At 38.0% G+C, this 20,857-nt stretch overlaps 2 protein-coding genes across 3 annotated transcripts in view; both read left to right on the plus strand.

Moving 5' to 3' along the window:
- The first annotated feature begins 508 nt into the window (after positions 1-508).
- Positions 509-2,656, plus strand: znhit2 (zinc finger, HIT-type containing 2). Of its 2 annotated transcripts, none has more exons than XM_024298046.1 (2): positions 509-610; positions 848-2,656. In XM_024298046.1, exon 2 carries the CDS (start codon positions 897-899, stop codon positions 2,589-2,591), a length of 1,695 nt encoding a protein of 564 aa, XP_024153814.1. In that variant the 5' UTR covers positions 509-610; positions 848-896; the 3' UTR covers positions 2,592-2,656. The 2 variants fall into 2 exon arrangements, with proteins under 2 accessions (XP_024153814.1, XP_024153815.1); XM_024298047.2 differs by having other exon boundaries at positions 535-614.
- A 405-nt stretch (positions 2,657-3,061) lies between these two features.
- Positions 3,062-20,857, plus strand: part of lrpprc (leucine-rich pentatricopeptide repeat containing) — a gene marked incomplete in the record, with an annotated part of 82,405 nt that continues 64,609 nt past the window's right edge. The window contains 11 exon segments of the mRNA XM_024296997.2: positions 3,062-3,594; positions 4,227-4,429; positions 4,504-4,626; positions 5,128-5,249; positions 6,689-6,747; positions 6,933-7,019; positions 7,098-7,224; positions 7,305-7,449; positions 9,291-9,442; positions 9,537-9,642; positions 9,744-9,851. Coding sequence (XP_024152765.1) covers positions 3,428-3,594; positions 4,227-4,429; positions 4,504-4,626; positions 5,128-5,249; positions 6,689-6,747; positions 6,933-7,019; positions 7,098-7,224; positions 7,305-7,449; positions 9,291-9,442; positions 9,537-9,642; positions 9,744-9,851 — 1,399 coding nt within the window.

The raw sequence follows: 20,857 nt of genomic DNA on the forward strand, positions 1-20,857 counted from the left end.
AAATCTTTTTGTGTGTGTGTGGTTTTTTTTTTACAACAGAGTATGAAGGCTACAAAAAGATAAAATACATATTATGAAATTAGAAGCTGTAAACTTAAAAATTTTAATTCAGAAAATTTTTTTTTTCTTAAATGTGTGAATTTTCTTGTAGATTTACAAGATTTAAAGTAATAAATGTATGATTCTAAAACATATATTTATGAGAAAAAACAGTCATAAATATACAACTTTTTTCTTTTAAATTTGCAACACTTTAAGTTGTAATTTACATTTTTTGTAAAGTCCATTGTAGTTTTATTTATTTTGTATTATATTTTTACATATTTTATTTTTAATATTCTTGAAGATGTATGCTTCTATTAATTTCTGTAAAGCCTCCTGCAATTGATATTTGCTCATTTTAAATGTGAATGTATGTCTGAAAATTTACAATAGAAAAAAAATAAAGAAAACTGTTGTTTAAATCATTTTTTTAATCAGTTTTGAGTGTTTTCTCCTGGGTTCCAAAAGCTCAGATATGGTGTGACGTCATCAACGTTCGACGGCTCAATGACGAAATCAAACGTAGACAGGTGGTGAACCAACAGTGGTGCTAATGCTGTTAGCTAACGTAGGTAGTTTGCTTTTACTTAATTAGTACTTTATACCTCAAAGTGAAATTGAAATTATGGTTGTTTTATACCATTTGTTGAAATTTAATATACTTAATTATTCTTTTTGTTCATATCGTTCAGCATTTGTCAGTTTTGTCGGAGCTAGCAGCGCGTTGCTCTGTCGTTTTTTCGTTTTTTAGTTTGGTCTTTCAAACAAACAAACCCTGTATATTAAAACGCGTTTCTGTTTCCAGGTTACTGCTTCAGAAAAGGCTGCTCTTTCCTGGAAATTGTTATTCATCGATGAATCCGCTAATTAGACGCCGACTACCCCTGTCAGTAGAGAGTTTTCTGACTAACTTTGATCCAAAGGAGGAATGGACTGATCCAGAATCCGACACAACAACCAGAGATGGGATTCTCCTCCCGTCTAGAAGTTCTGCGTCCAACTCAGAGGAGTTCCTCTCTCCAGCCAAGACCTGCAACGAGGAAGCTCAGAATAACTCAGCAGCAGCAGCAGCAGCATGCACGTTCTGTAAATGTAACCCTTCCCGTTACACCTGTCCTCGGTGTAACCTCCAGTACTGTGGGTTATCGTGCTATCAGAGCCGGGAGCACGCTGGCTGTTCAGAGGAGTTTTACAAGGAGTCTGTTCTTCAGGAGCTGAAGGAAATGGGAAAGACAGAAAGTGAGGGGAAAAGGAGGATGCAGGAGATTTTGTTGGGACTTCAACAAAAGGGAGAAGTGACAGAAGGAGGGATGGAACAAGTGTTAAAGGAAGTGGGTGTTGTGAAAGACAAATCTGAGGAGGAAAAAGTGCAGGTTGTTGCGCTTTTGTCCAGGTTAGCCCAACTCCAGCAGTCTGAGGGGGAGAGTTCTACAGAGATCGAAGCCATTCTGAGAAAACTGGAGGAAATCGGAGGAGCAGATCCAACGTCTGGAGACGAGGATGCAGAGGAGGAGGTGGACCTTGCGGAACGAATGAAAGGGCTGGATATTGATAAACTGTCAGAAGACGAGCTGTGGGACCTTCTCAACAGTAAAGAGAGAGAATCATTTATGGGTCTAATGAAGAGTGGAGGGCTTGGGGAGCTGGTTCCTCCGTGGAAGCCCTGGTGGGAGGAGCATGAAGAGGAGCAGAAAACACTGGTGGAGGAGCTTCAAGGAGAACAGGGCAAACTGGAGAGAGAAACTACAAATCAGGAGGACAAAAATAACAAAAATAAAACATCTCAAGTAGACGAACAATCAAGTAAATTGACTTCAAAGGTGAAAAATAAAGGCAGAACCAAAAAGGAGATATGTCAAAGTGGAAGAAGTTCAGCTGTTTCTGGAGTTCCTTCAGTTTCTGCAAAAATTCCAAAGTTAATTTCCTTGTGTGCAAATCCATCTCCTTTAGTCTGCAACAGTGTAGTGAATACCCTTTATAGCTACGCCTTTACTCTTCGTCTGTTTAATGGAGACACAGATTCACTGATTTTAGAGATCTGTGAGACGATCCTTGCTCTCTCTGAAGCCCTCCACTCAAGTAAAGTGTTCAACTCCGTCCAAGAGGCCATAGACTGCGTTCAACCTCTCATTTTAGGAGGAGGCTATCTTGACAAAGAGGATCTTCTAGCTCCAGCGAGGGCAGTGGAAGCGGTCGCTCATATCATGACCGGCAAGAACCGACAGGATTCAACCGGATACTGTCTGTCTGCTTTAAGCCAGCTTCGCACAATGTTTTCAGACACCAGAAAAACTCTGTCCAAAGAGGGAGACGATGCTGCGAAGAGGCAGAAGTTCTTTCAAGCTAGTAAAAAGTGTGAGTTCTATCAAGCCTGGGTGGTGGAAAACGAAGATCGGATTCAAAGGCTGGCCGCTGAGTTGTGGCGTGAACACAGTAGAAGAGAGAGTTTAAGAAACGGTATGGACAAAGCAAAGACTTTAGTTGAAGAAAATCTGAAGAAAGAAAAGAAAAAGAAAGTGAACAAAGATCTGATTAAGGAATTGAACTGATGTATTCTTTGTTTAATGTGTGGATTTTAAGATATTTTTTGTAATAAAGTTTACAGAAAATTAAATATTTGTGGCTACATGTTGAATCCATAAACACATTTTTCATTTTTAATAAATTCACAAGTTAAATCTAATATGTTAAAAATGTCAAAGTTTCTAAAAAATTTAAAAAAACAAAATATTTGTAATATAACTATAAAAAGCTTTCAAAACATTAATATATGATATTTAGTGTCCACAATTCTAGACATCGTAAAGTAAAAGTGAACAGTAACATTTTATTAACGGATAATAAACAAAACATTTAAAAAGAAAAAAAATCGAATTTGTTTTACCATTTTTTTTACTTTATTGACTAATATTACATGCTAAACATTATAAACTTTTATACATATCATAAACCTCATTCTGAGTGCAAACACAAGATGAAAGCACATTTTTAAAATAAACTTAATTGTAAATGTCAGTGTCAGTACCAAACACTGCAAAATAGCTAATAATATACATTGTACATCTATACAATCAGGATAAAAAGATGCCTGGGGTAGAAAAAAAAATACCAAAAAAAACGTCATAAGTCAGTAAATAAAGTAGGATGAAAAAATTGTAGGTTGCACATTTCAAATTATTTTATACTGAAAAAAATGTTTTGTTATTTCACAGCCTTTTGGTTTTTTGAAAATATGATTGATTCAACATATAGTTTGGCCTCCACCATAAATAAATAAAACTTGCTGAGAGCACATTTTGTAGAACAGGAAGTCTCACAACAGAAGCTCTCGCGATACTTCCCCTCTCACGTGGTGCGGATCTTCCTCTACGCCGCGACAGAAAACATGGCAGCGCTCTTGAGATCAGCCCGGTTACTTAAGATTTCGCCTTCGGGTTTCCTCCAGATCACAGGGACCAAAAGAAATGGAGCTCTCAGCCGTCTCTACAGCGGAGCGGTCGCTAGCAGGAGAACGGGAGTTTGTTCCCGCCAGTTTAAGCCCGTTTCGGACAGGTACGCAGCATCACGTTAGCGGTTGTAGCGTCCATCCACGCGAGAAGCAGGAATGTCATTGAGGCTCAATGACAGCCAAATACAAAAACCGCCTGCTTTTGTTAATGTGGTGATGTCTGGAGCACAGGGAAGTAAAAACACATTAGCTAGTCTGTTAGCATAACATAAACATGGCTTCCACTGTTGTTTAGGCAGGGTGACGAGACGTTGTGTAACTTACCATGCGTTTAGTAAACACATTATTAAATTGTTATTATCCTAATTTAGTGTTTAAACATAACGTAAGTTCAACTAAAAGTGATTTTATAGTGTTTTTATTGGGTCCATGTTATGTAGCACCTTGTAGCATGCTAGTTTTTTTTTTCTCAATTTTGAGTAATTTAAAGAAGCTAATTTATGATTTTTATTGGCTAGCTAGCTTAAAAATGAAAAATATTGACCAAATAATGCCATTATACTCTATATTAGGCTTTGTTTGACATTTTTGCTCCCTTCAAGGTCATAACCTATGTGTAAAAGGACACCTCTAACCTGCCAAACAACTGATGTAACACGTGCAGCTGTTCAGATGTTTGCTAGCATCCTGAAATATTAGCATTAACACATCTGCTGTAATGTCTTTGCATCTGCAGTTTCTCCTGGCCTCATTCAGCAGTGTGCGTGCGCAGCTACGCTGTGGCCACAGAGCAGAAGGACGAAGCCAGCATCGCAGTCAAGTCCAAGCAAGCCCAGCAGTTCGACTGGGCCCTGACCAAACTGGAAAGCTCCGTGAGGAGGACCGGTCGCGTCACCAAGACTCAGCTGCTCCGCATCTTCCATGACATCTGCAGGACAGGTTGGTAGACCAGACAGAGACATGCAGATGAAGTTAATCACACTTATTGGTTGTTTTACTCTCTATTTATTCAGGTTACCCCAGTGGAAATCAGGCTCTGCTGCTGCTGCGCAGCTGTGGGTCTCTGCTGCCTGAGATGCCTTTGGCGGAGCGCTCTGAGCTGGCACACCGTGTGTGGGAGAAGCTACAGGAGCTGGGTACGAAAGAAAGTCCTAGAAGTCTTTATTGCTGTTTATTTCTGTTTAAACATCGGAGACAGTTTGAACATAGTTTTTTCATGAAGATGGAATTGTTGGTGTGTCATTCAGTTCATTTAAAGTGAACCAGAATTCAGAACTGGACCAAAACAGCCACCGTAGCTATTGTAACTATCCTTACAAATACTGCAAAATATTGGAGTTCCATTATTGTTTCTCTCGTTGCTTTGCCCCGCCTCCGGGAATCCTGGCCAGTGACTGAAGAGATATTTAGTCGTGGTTTTGTTTACAAGCTTTGATTCAAAACATACATTTCCCGTTTAAATACAGACCAAACGCAAAGTTCATAATGAAATTAAGCACTCTCGGTCCGGACCAACAGACTTTTCCAGTGTGAATACACCTTTAATAAACTGGGTCAAACGGTGAATGATTTTATCTTAAGTCACTCTGACAATAGCTTTTTTTTTTACCTGGCTCATTGAAGATTGTCGTCTACAGGTGCACAGTATGATGTTAGCCACTACAACGCCTTGCTAAAGGTTTACCTGCAGAATGAATTCAAATTCTCTCCCACTGACTTCCTCGCCAAGATGGAAGCAGCGAACGTGCTGCCGAACAGAGTGAGTACAACTGCAGAAACTTGGATTTTAGATCATTGTGTGAATGCTTTGTAAATATTCACACTATAGTAATAATGTTTCTCTTATTATTTATTTTTCTTTTTTTAGCATGAGAAACTCAATCACACTTTCAGCAATTTCTGCAAATATTGGTATCAAAACGTTCAGGACATAATCGCTTGAATTTTTGGGATTCAAAAACTACGGTTTTTACAATTTACTGCAATTGATGCAAATAAAACATTCATCATGTTCAGGAAATTCATGTTTGTACTTTTGGTATCGTTAAATTTCATGCAAATTTTGAAAGTTTTACACAATTTTTTTACCACAAATTTTTTTTTTTTTTTTTACAATTTTGCGCAATTTCGCCTTTTTTCCCCCATGCAATTGTTCGCATTTTTTTGCGCACTTTAAAACCTATGCATTATTGGTATCAAAAGGTTCAGCATGTCAAGGACATCAATGCTACTGAGGATTTTAAGGTTAATTTTGAATTTAGCTAATATTTTAGTAAGATGCTAACGTTTTTGCATAATTTAGCATCTAATTAGTTTTTTGTGGCTAATTCTGAGTTAAGCTAATATTTTAGCAGTATACTAATGTTTTTGGATTATTTACCATCTACTTAGGTTTTTTGAGCTAATTCAGAGTTAAGCTAGTATTTTAGCAGCTTGCTAGCTTTTTTGGCTAATTTTTCACCTACTAAGGATTTGTGGACTTTTTTGGAGGTAAGCTAACGTTTGAGCAAAATGTTTACTTTTTTGGCTAATTCTGCATTTACTGTGGGTTTTTTGGGCGAATTATGAGTTAAGCTAGTGTTTTAGCAGCGTGCTAGCTTTTTTTTTGGCTAATCTGGCATTAATTGAGTTCTTTTTGGGCTAATTCAAAGTTAAGCTAGTAATTTAGCAACGTGCTAGCTTTTTGGCTAATTTGGCACCCACTTAGGATTTTGGGGCTTTTTTGGAGGTAAGCTAACATTTGAGCTAAATGCTTACTTTTTTTTCATCTACTGAGGGTTTTGGGCTAATTCTAAGCTCACACTTTTACACATATTTAAATTTTTCAAGAAATTCTTTACATTTTTTGTGCACTTAATGCAATATCTGCAAAGAAGCCCTTTAGCAAATTTAGGAGTAAGAAAATAGCTTTAGCATTTTCAGCAAATCCTTTCAGCAATTACAGCAAATTTCTTCAACATCTTCAGCAAAAAGCATTCACACTAACATTATCACAGGTAAATCAACTTTTCCAGTTTTAATTGGGTTCATGTTATTTAGCATCTTGTATGCTAGTTTTTCAATTTTGAGTAACTTAATGAAGCTAATTACTGCTTTTAATAGCTTAAAATAGATTCAAATCGTCTAATTATGGCTCTTTTCTAAATCTTTAATTTAATTTTTTAAAAGTTTCCTATTTTGTGCTCGTGGTGTTCACAGGTTACCTATCAGAGACTGATTGCAGCCTACTGCCAAAACGGAGATATTGAGGGAGCCAGGTAAGCTAACTTCCTGTTAGTTTGTCAAAATAAAAGCTTTCCATCCCAAAACATTATTGATACTGTATGTGAATCTTATGCTACCTCATTTCATATCACATATTTTTTCTGATGTACCCTTAAAGTCATATATTGGCAAATCTTTTGTTTAAAAGGCTATTTTTTTTATTTGAATGCTTTCATAGCACCATCCTGGGTTTCATGAAAAGCAAAGATCTCCCCATCACTGAAGCGGTGTTCAGTTCTCTGGTGACGGGGCATGCTCGCGCCGGGTGAGTGGCTTTTTAACACAAGTGCTGGCCTGGAAGTGAGCTCGAATATTAAACTTGTGACTGTCTTTACCTTTGAAGTGACATGGAAAGTGCAAAGAACATCCTGGCTGTGATGCGGGGAGCCGGGATCGATCCCACCCCCGACACTTACGTGTCGCTGCTGAACGCGTATGCTGAGAAGGGAGACGTGGACGGTTTGAAAACGGTGGGTGTTGGAAAATGCGCTTCTAGTGTTAATCCTCCATATGCCTCATTTTGTTGTTTTGTTCTTTCTTTCTGGTTCAGACGCTGGAGGCAGCAGAGAGCGCAGACTGCAGTCTGATGGACAGAGACATCATGCAGGTCATCTTCACTCTGGCCAAAGCTGGATACCAGCCGCTCATTCCAGACATGATCGAACGTCTACGACATGAGAGAGGTTATGTGCCAGGTAAGCTTGCACTGTTTTTAGCATTTACCAAAGTAAGAAAAAAAAAATTGGTGAGACAAATTTAAATAAATGTTATTCTACTGTAGTTTTGGAGTAAAACGCATGCTTCTCTTTAACTTTTTTTTAGGGTGTTTTGAGGTTTGGCTAATATTTACATGCTAACTGTTTTGGCTAATTTCAATTTTTCTTTTTTTCCGTTTTTTAGGATATCTTGAAGTTTAGCTATTTTTTTCAGCTACATGCTAGCAGTTTTGGCTAACCTAAGTTTTTCTTTTATTGTAGTTTGTAGGCTAAATTTGCATTTAGCTAATATTTTAGCTGGCTATCAGCTTTAGCGTTTTCAGCTATCATTTTTATCATTTTCAGCTGTTAGCACTAGCATCTTCGGCGACCAAATTCAGCTTACAGCATTCACGCTAGCATTATCGCAGTTAATGCTACATATTTAGTTCCTAATTATGGTAAACATTTATTGTTTTAAAGTATTAAAAATGAAGTTTAAGAGTGTTCAATAAATGTTTATCCTGTTCGGTCGCGACTTAAGGTGTGTTTTGGATTTTGGCCCCTTGTTCTAATGAGTTTCACAACCCTAGGGTAAAATATACCTTTTTTTCCAGGTATTAATAATAATTAATGGACTGTATTAAATCATTGGTCAATATTAAGTTAAAAAATATACATATATTTTTGTCTAAAGAACTTGAAACAACACAGCATTATTTGGTTTAATTATTTCCATGATTGGGTAAATCCACGTCTAAATTTAACTTTTTTTCCACCTTTGATTGTGCACAGCTCAATTTAAAGACTCCGCCTCCACATTTCAATGGAGTTCCAATCTGGACTTTAGGAAAAAAAAAAACCTTCCAGAACAAACGGTATCTTCATTCGAAGCCTTTTTTCTAACTTTGAAAATTCTCATTACGTCTGTGAATCTTTGGGGGATAACTTGGATTCTTTCTTTTCTCGTTTTTTTTGTTTTTTTGTGTTAAAAATAAAAAAAAGGAAAAAAATAAAATCAAGTTTTAGTCGTAAAGCAAGATGATTTTCCTTTTTTGTTTCCGAAATTCTTTCTTTAAAGACCCACTCCAGTGAAAATTGTCTTTTTTGTGTTTTTAAACATATTCTTGTTGCATTTTTGTCACATTAGAAGACCTATATAAAATAATTTACTATTTCCTATACTGACCTTTTCTTAATTCAAATTACATTGCATCAGAAAACCAGATGCTTGAAAATTCTCAGACTAATGACTCAGCTACTAAAATGGGCGTGGCCAAAGTCTCCCTTCCCCCGGTGCGCGCACCCTGCCCCTGTTCAGGCTTAGTTAAGCGAGACATGATGAGCTTTCAACACTCGTTATAGTAAATCAGCTCAAAACTGTACGACTGGATTGAAAATATTGTTTATGGGTAATTTTTCATCACTAATGTTAGCTTGAGGCCGTCAGCTCGCATGTGTTGGGAGGGGCGGCGGGGTTGCTCCGTGCCAACTTTCCTAAACACAACTCAGAATAGTATTTCTAAATATAAAATATATAGTTGGAGTGAGACTTTGGTTAGTTTGTAAAAATTAAATGGCTTTTTTTTTCCCCGCATGAAAACTCTTTTAAATGCAATGCATTGTCACTGTTTTTTGCAGACTTCTGTGAAGTTTTAAGTGCTCTTGAGTTTGTAATTGTAGATTCGGACAGGATTATAAAATGGCAAATTCACTATATGATGAAGTCATGAGTAGTGAAGGAATTCAGACACAACCGAAGTGTAACATTTCAAGTGTGCGTGGTGGAGTTGTAAAAACTGTTTTCCCAGCACTGACGTTTGGATTTCTTCTCCCTCCAGATGCCATGAACTTGTGTCTGAGCCTCATCACTCAGGGCCAGGAGGACACAGCCTTCAGCATCCTAAAGACGTTCCCGTCACTGGTGTCCGACAACAACGAGTCCTCCAACCTGGGCAACTTCTTCCTCAGACACTGCGTCAACGTGGACACTGTAGGTGTTAGAAAGGTTCTCCAAAGCCTTTGTAGAGTACTTAAGAGATGGGGAAGGTGATAGCTGTCATTTTAATGGTGTGTTTGCGCTGCAGTCACTGGAGAAGGTCGCCCACTACTGCAAAGAGCTGCAGGACTTGAATCTGCATTCCGCGCCGCTCACATTTGTCCTGTCCTGCTCCCTGGAAGCCAAAAAGATTGGTAAGATTTGTTTCTAATAGCCTTTAAATTGTGAAGTTATGACCGAACATTATCAGAATACGAGTACTTCATGTGAATAATTATGTTTTTTTGTTTTTTAGGTACATCTTTAGAGCTGATGAGGCTACTTAAGGAGCAGAACTTACCCATAAGGCCTCATTACTTCTGGCCTCTTCTCACTCAGCCTGTGAAGGAGAACGATGTAGCAGGTAAGAACACGAACTCGCGTACGGTGGGAGAATTAATTTATTTAAGGATTTTTTAAAAATCCTTATGCTACATTCACAACGGGCGTGATTTGCTTAGAAGATGTTGGCTGAGGTTAACCAATCAGGAACTCAGCTTTGGATACTTGATGTTTTCAGTGACTCTATCAGTGGATAGGAGAAAAAAATCCAATATGGCTGCTTCATGCGGGGGTTTTCCTCCTGAACTTCCATTCATTTTCTTAACCTGCTGGGGTCCCGGGTTCCACCAATCGGAGGAAAATTGTCAGCTCACTTTGGTTTTCTCCCTAAATGGCAAAAGTTTGGAGCAGGAAACCAGAAGCTTTTCTTTGTGCCTCCGGTTCTTTGCTTACAGTGATCAATGCTTGTGCTCAGTGTTTACTTGGGATTTTTCATGAATCCTGGAGGGTTTGCTGGACAAAAGCAGGACTTTTTCCAGGTTTATTCAGCTTTTATTAAAAAAAATAAAATCTATGTTTGCTCACTGGTACTAGAAGCAATTTGTTTCAGCATGAAGAGCTTAGAAATGATTGATCTCTTTAGTTCTGTGAAGGCTAACGTTTTTGGCTAATTTGATTTACTGAGGAATTTGAGGCTATTTTGGAGTTTAGCTAGTAATTAAGCAACATGCCAGCTTTGTTTTTGGCTCATTTGTTATTTATTGAGGCTTTTTTTAATGCTAATATGGAGTCTAGCTAATATTTTAGCAACATGCTAGGGGTTTCGCCTAATTTGTCATCTCCTGAAGTTTTATAGGCTAATTTAGAGTTTAGCTTCTGTTCTGGCAACAGGCTAATACTTTTGAGTAATTTAGTTCACTGAAGTTTTTTAGGCTATTTTAGAGTTTAGCTAGTACTTAAGCAACAAGCGAGTTTTTTGTGTGGCAAATTACGAGTTCAGCTAATATTTTAGCTACATGCTAACGTTTTGGCTAATTTGTCATGTACTGATGTTTTATACACAAATTACAAGTTTAGCTAATATTTTAGCTACATGTTAGAGGTTTCAGCTAATTTGTCATCTACTGAGATTTTATGGGCTAATTTAGAATTTAGCTTCTGTTCTGACAACAGGCTAACGTTTTTGAGTAATTTAGTTCACTGAAAATATTTTGCCTATTTTGGAGTTTAGCTAGTACTTAAGCAACAAGCGAGTTTTTTTTTTATGTTAATTCGGAGTTTAGCTAAAATTTAAGCAACATGCTAATATTTTTGCCTAATTTAATATCTACTGGGACTTTTAGGCTTATTTAAAGTTGAGCTTCTATTTTAGCAACAGGCTAACATTTTTGACTAATTTAGTTAACGGAGGAATTTAAGGCTTTTTTGTAATTTTTGCTAGTATTTAGCTAATATTTTAGCTACATGCTAACGTTTTGGCTAATTTGTTATCTACTGAGGTTTTATAGGCAAATTACGACTTTAGCTAATATTTTAGCTACACGCTAACGTTTTGGCTAATTTGTTAACTATTGAGGTTTTTTATGCTAATTATGAGTTTAGCTAATATTTAAGCAACATGCTAATGTTTTTGCCTAATTTTATATCTACTGGGATTTTTAGGCTTATTTAGAGTTAAGCTTCTATTTTAGCAACAGGCTAACATTTTTTGACTAATTTAGTTAATTGAGGAATTTTAGGCTTTTTTGGAGTTTAGCTATTATTTAAGCAACGAGCTAGCTTTTTTGGCAAATTTGGAATCTACTAACGTTTTTTTGGGCTAATTTGGAGTTTAGCTAATATTTTAGCAACATGCTAACGTTTTGGCTAATTTGTTATCCACTGAGGTTTTTTTATGCTAATTATTAGTTCAGCTAATATTTTAGCGACTTGCTAGTGTTTTTCCCTCATTTGATATCTACTGGGAGGTTTGTGGTTATTTAAAGTTAAAGCTTCTGTTTTAGCAACATGCTAACATTTTTGACTAATTTAGTTAACTGAGGAATTTTAGGCTATTTTGGAGTTTAGCTAGTATTTAAGCAACACATTTCATGATTTTGCAAAGTTGGCATGTATTAGGGATTTCTTTAAGCAATTTTACTACAAATTTCTTTAGAAATTCAGAAATTTAGGTCAACTTCAGAGCTCTTTCATAGTTCTTTAATGAAATTTCCAGTCTTTTAGCAAATTTATCATTCGGCAATAGCTTTTACATTTTCAACAAATCCCTTCATCAATTAAAGTCAACTGCGTCACCATTTTCAGTTAAAAGCTTCATCATCTTCAGCGGCTACTTTCAGTAAAAAGGATTCATAATAGCATTATCGCAGGTAATGCAACTTCTCTAGTTTAACTGGCAGTTTTGATGTTCCTTCAACCAAGTTTGGGTCTCCATCCTGCTTTACTGAAGCCAAGTTGGGGTTGTCTGTCTCGTGATGAAACTCAAGCGCATGGTTTAGTTAGGTCTGCCGCCTTCACTGCAGCACAACTGCGATGCAATTCCTGCTCTGCTGAGTATGCGTGAAGAGAATGTGTTTCATCTTGAATACTTCTGTACTTTGCTTCTTATCTCCTTGAAGGACATAACTCGTATAAGTGGAATACATCTCAAAACGGAGCTTTTAGCCGAATCCCTGATGGCGACTACAGCTATGGAGACCCAACAGAGAATAAAACACACCTATTAGCTGTCTGTGCGTCCAGACTGAAATGAAGCAGTTTTTATGGGTGAGCATGATATTAGCAAGTTTTTTTTTTTTAGGTGTAGAGGGGATTATGACATCCCCTTTACCAGAAAGAGCTTTTAAAGGAGAGTTTCACTCAAATATTAATAACCTATAGAGTGGTCCAACTGGGACAGATTTCATTGCGCCAGGGCAGGGGAGGCCAAAAGGCTCTGATCCCGGCGAGGGAGGGAAGGAGCGAGTCGGAGCCGGAGGAAGTGAAACGGACACACTCGCACAACCGCTCACAAATGTGCACTCGGTGCATCTCAGGAGAGCTCTTGGAATAGATCTCAAAATTCAAAAGACAACTTCCCATTTTCTGCAGCCCAAAGAGGCGCGTTGACTTTCAGAAAGTGCCCTCAGTCATAAAGTTCATACTCCGTCTCTACTTGATCTTTGTAGTTTTAGACTCCTGGTTGGTTGACCTTCGGAGACCAGTGGTATCCATGAAGAAAATGTTTTACGGAGTATAAGTCCCATGAGCCAAAAATGCACAATTAAAAAAAAAAACGTATATAAGTCACTCTTGAGTATTGAGACTGCAAAAATCATTTGACCTGAATGGAGTGAGCTTCATTTGGGTCAAATCCAGAACCTTGTGTTTGGTCTGTAATCAGACACGCGTCAAGCAGACTTTGAGATGGGTCGAGAGTCACGGACAAGGGTCCATTTGGGTGTATTCAGACTTAAAAGTTGTTATAGGTTATCGGGGGAAACAAATTGTGCTTCATTTTAAGCGAACTGAACGATGTGTTCTGGACCGAGTCCGCTGAACTTGGTCTGGATCGAGTCCTAAACCTTGCATTTGGTCTGTATTCAGACTGGGGTCTACCAGAGATTTCTGCTTCAGACCAAACTTTGTAAAAAAAACACGTGACTAAAGATCTCTTGGAAACGAACCAAGACCACCTCGAAAGATGGGTCAGAGATCTGTTCCTGGTCTGGTATTAGGATTTCATTTTTTTTAAGGGCTATTTTTGAGTTTTACTTTGGATTTTGGCCCCTGGCCAAATTGGCCAAACTATGAAAAAACGACGACTTATACTCCAAAAAAATAAAGTATTAGCTTTTGATCTGATTCTGTTAATGCCTTTTTTCAGTGAAAAACTGATTTTTTTTTTTTTAAATAAAAAGCATTTTCAACCTGATGATCCTGCAGAGAGAGACACAAACTTTTGCCCAAAGAAGCGAAGCGTCTTCATGAATGGATGACCTGGTGACCGCTGCCTCATGAACCCTGAAGCCGTATGGATGAACATGCAGGCCTGAGGCTCAGGGGTCAGGGGGCATCTCTGCTCCAGTGGGTTTTAACCCAACCGTTTGTCAAACTTAACTTTTTTCTGGGTCGAGGTCTTTTTCTTTTAAACGATCTTAGTAAATGTTTTAAATTACATTTAGCCATATTTACCCACTTTTATTTTCCTTTACCTCTTTTTTTTAATTTAGCTAGTGTTGAATTTTTAACAAATCAGCCCGGCTTAGTGGGTTAAAGCACCTGAAGTGTTTCCACTCTGTGAATGTTTACTGGTTTGGATTTTAAGATCTTTATTGACGCTGATCCTCTGCGGTTCTCTTTAATAAAGTAAGTTTCTTTTTCTGTCATCTAATTGACAGAGTTTGAGCCGACTCTGAGGTTGAGACACTTTTGAACGATATCAATGTCTTGGCAGCTTGAGGGATTAGACATACAATAAATGGGGGGTGTCAAACTCAATCGCACCCAAATCCAAAACACACCTTAGGTCGCGGGCCGAACAGGATAAACATTTATTGAACACTATAAAACAAAAATGATAAAACTTTAAAATAACTTTTTAACATAATTATGAACTAGATATATTGCATACCCTGTGATAATGCTAGTGTGAATGCTGTAAGCTGAATTTAGCCATTGAAGATGCGGAAATTGACAGCCAAAAACACTGAAGCTGATAGCCAGCTAAAATATTAGCTAAATGCCAAATTAGCCTAATAAAACCTAAAAAAATAGGTTAGCCAAAACAGCTAGTATGTTGCTGAAATATTACCTAAATGTCAAAATAGCCTAAAAAACAAACAAAAAAGAGTCCAAATGAGCCAGAACAGCTATTATGTAGATGAAATATTTGCTAAAGTCCAAAATAACCTAAAAAATGAAAAAACTGAAATTAGCCAAAATAGCTAGCATGTAGCTGAAAAATTAGCTAAACTCAAAAACAGCCCAAAAACTGAAAAAAAGCTTAAATTAGCCAAAATAGCTAGCATGTAGCAGAAATATTAGCTAAACTAAAAAAATAACCTAAAAAACTTCAAAATATCTTAAAAAACAAAAAAGAAGACCAAATTAGCCATAACAGCTAGCATGTAGCTGAAATATTAGCTAAACTCCAAAATAGCCGAAAAAAACGAAAAAGCTTAAATTAGCCAAATCAGCTAGCATGTAGCTAAAATATTAGCTAAATTCCAAAATGCCCCCAATAAAATCTCAGTAAATGCCAAAATAGTCCAAAAAGCTAGCAGAATGCCAATTTTTAAAACCAACTTTTTAGCATAATTTTGAATAATAAAAAGGCAGGAATATTATTCCAGAATAAACCAATTTAAACCTTCAATAACTGTCGTTATTTTACCCTTCATAAAAATATGTTTTGTCAAAATTATCATCGGGTCATTATTAACATTAAAATAAAATGATCTGGAGGGCCGGATATGATTACCCGGAGGGCCGGACCCGGCCCCCGGCCTTTTCTTTGACACGTTCATTAAAGTATGCACAACCACTCATATAGGAGCAAACTGCACCGAGCCGGATCTATTTAGGCATCACACGACGGATGAAGGAAGAACGAGGGAAGGTGGAGAAACTTCTCTTCTCACACTCGCTTGTTTTTGTCGGTGTTGGCCTCAGCCCCCCCATAAATGATGCATGTCCTCCCCGTCTCCCTCCCTTCCATTGGCTGCAGGAGGCGGCGGGAGGTATCCACATTTCCGTGTTTGTGCGGGGAGCGGGCTTTGGGGGGGCCGGAGCAGGTGATGTGACTGATGCAGAGTGACTGGATTTCATGTAAATGCGAGCGCTCTGAGGGAATTCACTTTGGATTACGCGCCCCACTGTGCACGGCCAATGAAATATTAAGCGCCGTGTCACTTTTTGTCCACAGGTGTCACTAGCGGGCAGAGAGGACGGAGCCGCGGAATTGCAGGGGGAGCTAACGTGGGGGGTGTTGAGGGTTGGAAGAAGGATCTGAGGAGAAGGGAGGGGGAATCTCTTTACATTTTGATGAGGTGTGGATTTGGCGGGTTCAGCAGAAGCATATGCTTTGGTCGTCGCTGCCACCTGCCGCCAGCGAGTCGGTGCTTGTCAGTCTTTGTGACACAAGCGGCTTTTATCTTTCTGACAAGAGCGGAAGGGGAGTGTGCAGAGGAAGTGTTGACATGCTTTGGGTTTCTTGTCTGGTTGAACCCCTTTTCTGAAATTGTCCATCAAAGTTAGAGATTTAAAAACCCGTTTTGGGCTTTATAATAGAAAAATCTGTATTTTTTTTTTAAGTTAACCTTAAGAGTTTGAAAGGACGGAGAGACAGACGGTGTTGAAGAGAAGAGAGAAGCTGACAGGTGTTCATGTCCGAGGACAAGAGGAGATGACAGCGACCGGTTCACTCCGCTCCTCTTTTTTTCCTCTTTTCCACATCCTCACTTCTCGTCTGTGACAGTTAACCTGGAGACATGAATCTGATGATGATATCTTGTGACCACTGCCATGCTGAACTCCCTACTTTGATACTTCCCGCCTGGCTGGTGTGTCAGGTTTTATGCTGACCAACCTGGAAGAGTTTACTTTTGTACTTCAGCTCTGCACTAAATGTGAATGCAAAGGGAGAGTTGAAGGATTGTGAAGCATGGTTCTATCGCTTAACTAGATGTTTGAAGGGTGAAAAGTAATACTTTTAGTTAAGAAATTAAGATATTTTCAAGTTAAAAGATTCCAGAGGAGCTTCGTTGAACCTAAAAAATGGTCTTAAAAGAAACTTTACCTTTTCTGGGTTACATTTGGTTTGATTTGAAAGCTTTTCTTATTTTTAAATCTCTTTTTTTTTTGTAGACCTGAAACAAAAAATGTGAACCTTATTAAGGTTAAGTTTGGGCCTTTCTTAGTCCTAAAAGCTTCCTTTTTTTTGTTGACCTGAAACAAAAATGTGAATGTAAAAGGAAAGTTGAAGTACAGTGAAGCAAAATTACATCTTTAGGGAAAAAAATTCAAAAGATGTTAAGTTTTAAAAGCATTTTTTATTGTGCTATTGCTTAACTAGTGGTTTTAAGTGTACAAAGTAGTACTTTTAGTTTAAAAAATAGATTATTTTCAAGTTAAAGATCACAGAGAAGCTTAGTTAAACCTAAAAAATGGCCTTAAAAGAAACCTGACTTAACCTTTTTGAGGTTAAGTTTAATTTGATTTTAAAACTTTTTTTTTTTAGCCATAAATCTCTTTTGTTACAAAAATGTAAATGTAAAGGCAAAGTTGAAAGATAGTGAAAATTTGGGGAAAAAACTTCAGAAGAAGTTACGTTTTTAAAGCATTTTGTTTTGTTTTATTGCTTAACTAGATGTTTGAATTGTAAAAAGTTGTACTTTTAGTTTAAAAATAAAGATATTTTCGAGTTAAAAGATTCCAGAGAAGCTATGTCGAACCTAAAAAATGGCCTTAAAAGAAACTTAACCTGTTCTGGGTTACGTTTGGTTTGAGCTTTTCTGAGCTTTAAATATTCTTTTTTTTCTAGACCTGAAACAAAATGTAAATATAAAGGGAAAGTTGAAGGATAAAAAAGCAGAATTACATCTTTGGGGTGAAAAAACTTCAAAAGAAGTCAAGTTTTTAAAGCATTTTTTTGGTTCTATTGCTTGACTATTGGTTTTAAGTGTGAAAAGTAGTACTTTTTGGTTAAAAATTAGGATATTTTTAAGTTAAAGGATTCCAGAGAATCTATGTTGAACCTAAAATAAATTCGGCCTTAAAAGAAACGACCTTTTCTAGGTTGTGTTTGGTTAGATCTAAAACCTTTTCTTAGCTTCAAATCTCCTTCTTTGTAGATCTGAAACCAAAAATGTGAACCCTGAAGTAAAGAAATTTAATTTTTAGCAACATTTTTATGTTTAGTCTATTTAAACATCACTATGGAGGCTGTCAGGCTGACGAAATTAAAATGATAGTAATTTTTTAAATTAAGGCTGACGATGGACTGTTAAGGTCCAACCCCAAACTAAAATAACAAAACCCAGCAGTTGAAGACTGCTGAGGAAATAAAGGAGGAGAAAGAACCAAACAGATTGGCACAACTGCTCCTCAGCTTCCTCTGGCTTAAATACCTGGGGGGTGCTGATCAAGATCATTAGCTCCGCCTGCCAGGTGAGCAGAATGACACGTCGGATGCAGAACACCAGCAGCAGCCGTAACATTCTGAACACAATAACTGTTAGGAGCTAAAAGTGAGAAGAAACAACCTTTAGGTTCAAAAGGTTAAAAGCTTCTGGGCTTGGAAGCTCATGTCCAGACCTCCAAAAGCACACGAGGAACGTTCGGCTTCTGCTTTTCTTCCTCCAGCTCTCCATTCACGGGGTTTTCATCCACCGGGCTCCAGTGAAATTGATCATGGTTTATTTAGGAAGAAAGCAGGTTGTCCTTTCTTTCATAAAAAAGCAAAAAGGCGGGATGAAAGTGACTTGAGGGTAAGAATGAAGCGATGGATGGCAGAGTAGATGGATCCTCCATTGAGAAGAAAGGGAAAGATTGGCTGTTTACCGTTTTCTTGAAAGGGGGGAAGAGATGGATAGTGAGATGGGGAGATGAATGAGTAATAGAGGGACGGAAAGGCGGCTTGAATGGATGGACGGAGTGGTTCAGGTAGCCGTACCTGGGATAATGTAGCTCAACCTCGGTGTTTTAATGGTGCATAAAAGCCAAAGGCTCATCTTTTATTCAGCTGGAGAACTACACTTGCCAGGTGAACTCAAAAATCCCAGGGGGGGGGGGCACAAATACAGATTGAGTGAATACACAGAAGTTTTTTAAGGAAGCACTTTGAGATAGTTTGAGTGAGGTGTATTGGTTTCTCATATATAGAACAGATGTCAGACGCTAAAACTTTGGATGTCCTGCTGAAAAAGGTGCACCATCTCTGGTCATGTGAGCACACTCAGAATGGCCTGTTCCATATACGTACCCCTCATGTCCTGGAGACCAAGATTCCACTTTAAGAGAAAGTGTGTGTTGATGCGCACTAGTTACAGGGAATGCAAACATTACATATTTGCACATAGCTCACTCAGACTAGAAAAGTATCCGTACCACATGTGGTGGATGGACTCTGAGTGTTTCAGCTGCATGTGTGAGACATAGATCTCATGTTGATCGCACCTTCAGTTTTGGAATTGATGCTTACGGGTCTATATCGAACAAAATCAACTTTTAAGTGTAGTGTAATGCTAATTCTTCGTGATCCCTAAAGTATTTTGATACATTCACGCATCTCTGAGCACCAGCCCCTTCCAAATCCACGGAAAAAGACTAGATCCTCACTTTGCGACTAGAGGTGGGACAAAATATCGGTGTGGCGATATTTCAACTCACGAACGATTACCGTTCTTCTCTTTTTTTATATCGGTTTCCTAAAATAATACCAAAAAAGTCCACCAGGGGGCGCTTTGCGTGAGCACGACAGTGAAATGCATCAATTTTGACCAGACCAATACGTTTTTAGCCCAAATGCCCAGAAACATAGTTGTGCGGCCACATGTAGTGGGGAGGGGCGGGGTTTACCACCTGCTCCGCATATACATGAAAACGGACGCAGGAGGCAGAGCGGCCGCGAGAGAAGGTCCGAGCTGTGTTTGTATTGAAGCAGACCTTAAGCGCTGTTTTTGATGTAACATAACATGGATTGTGATGGCAGTACCAGCAGTAATCTATCCAAACACCGCGGTAAAATACACCAGATTCTAGCGGAGAGAAGCGCAGCGTCTGACCGTCCAAATGAGACGTCTAGTGGTGTTACACAGGTGGCGGTACACAGGTGGAGCACGTGACGAAAGTGTTGATTATCAAAGAAAAGTGCATGAAATTTTGATAAAAGGAGGAAGAATGAATATGGATACGAGCAGCACTGTAAAAAACAATAAACATAAAATATTAACAGGGTGAAAGTTCATATCGTGCCTCAATAATAATCAATTATATGACACAAAATGAATTAAAATGCAGCATTATTAATTTTTATTTCCACATTTATTGCTCTTTGAAGTGAGTTTTTTTTATATACTCTGCATTTTGTTTCTTAACTGAAGCTTTGTCACCTTAAAATGTATGTAATTATTGTAAAGACATATTGGTATTTATTGATAATTTCATTTCAGTGTTGGATAAAGCACTAAATGAACATATTGTGCTGTAAATTGTTCTAAAAGAAGGTTTTTTGAGAAAAGAAAAAGGTACATTTTAAAAAAAAATAGTTATATATCATAGATTCCCAAGGTAATATATATTATTGCAGTTGGTATTGTGAGTCTTGTATCGTGAATCGCATCGTATTGTGAGTTACCCTGAGATTCCCAGCCCTATTTGTGGCATCACAAAGTGGGGAACAGCCCCTTGCAAAAAGAGTCTCCGCCCCCAGGATAGCACACACTTTTGTTCGTGCCAAAAAAAGTAATAATTCATATTTAGTACTAAAAAAAAAGAAGGTCATGAATACAAATTGAAATTTCTTAAAGGTTGAAGTAAGATTATGCGGTTCCTTGTAGGTTTTAATCAGTAGAAATCGAGCCCAAATGGCTCTTTTACTGTTAAAGGTTGCCGACCCGTGTACTAGCAGAAGAGCGTGAGCTTCGCCAAGGACTTCAGTAAATGATGATCTGGTCATGTTGTTGTCTGCAGGTCCTCTTCAGATTTTTGTCACTTTGACATTTTGCACAAAACGTCTTCCAACTGGCAGACATGTGATAGTAAACAAAGAAAAAGAAGCCCCTCCCTGCTTGTCCAGTGTGAAAATTGCATCTAATGGCTGAATTGTATGTAGCTTCAGAAGGGAAGAAATACTAATTTCTGTGGGGAAAAGTTCAATCTTACACTATAAATAAGCTTATTTGCAGTTTAACAATCATTCCAAAGAATATTGTTGTCAAAAAGTGTTAGGGGTGGATTGTTTTTGGTATCTTCCATCACTTTGGCCCTCCCTGACGCTCATTTTTAGCCCACTGTTGAGTTGAATGAAGCAGTTCATGCCCTTGTATCACTCCAGGGTTCATTTTTGTGGTGACATCAGAGTTTATCAATATAAATGCCTTTAGTTTC

The sequence above is a fragment of the Oryzias melastigma genome, linkage group LG15, assembly GCF_002922805.2.
Source record: "Oryzias melastigma strain HK-1 linkage group LG15, ASM292280v2, whole genome shotgun sequence".
NCBI classification, from domain to species: Eukaryota; Metazoa; Chordata; class Actinopteri; order Beloniformes; family Adrianichthyidae; genus Oryzias; species Oryzias melastigma.

Coding starts and splice junctions, on each gene's coding strand:
- znhit2 (XM_024298046.1), top strand. CDS start 897: ATGAATCCGCTAATTAGACGCCGACTACCCCTGTCAGTAGAGAGTTTT.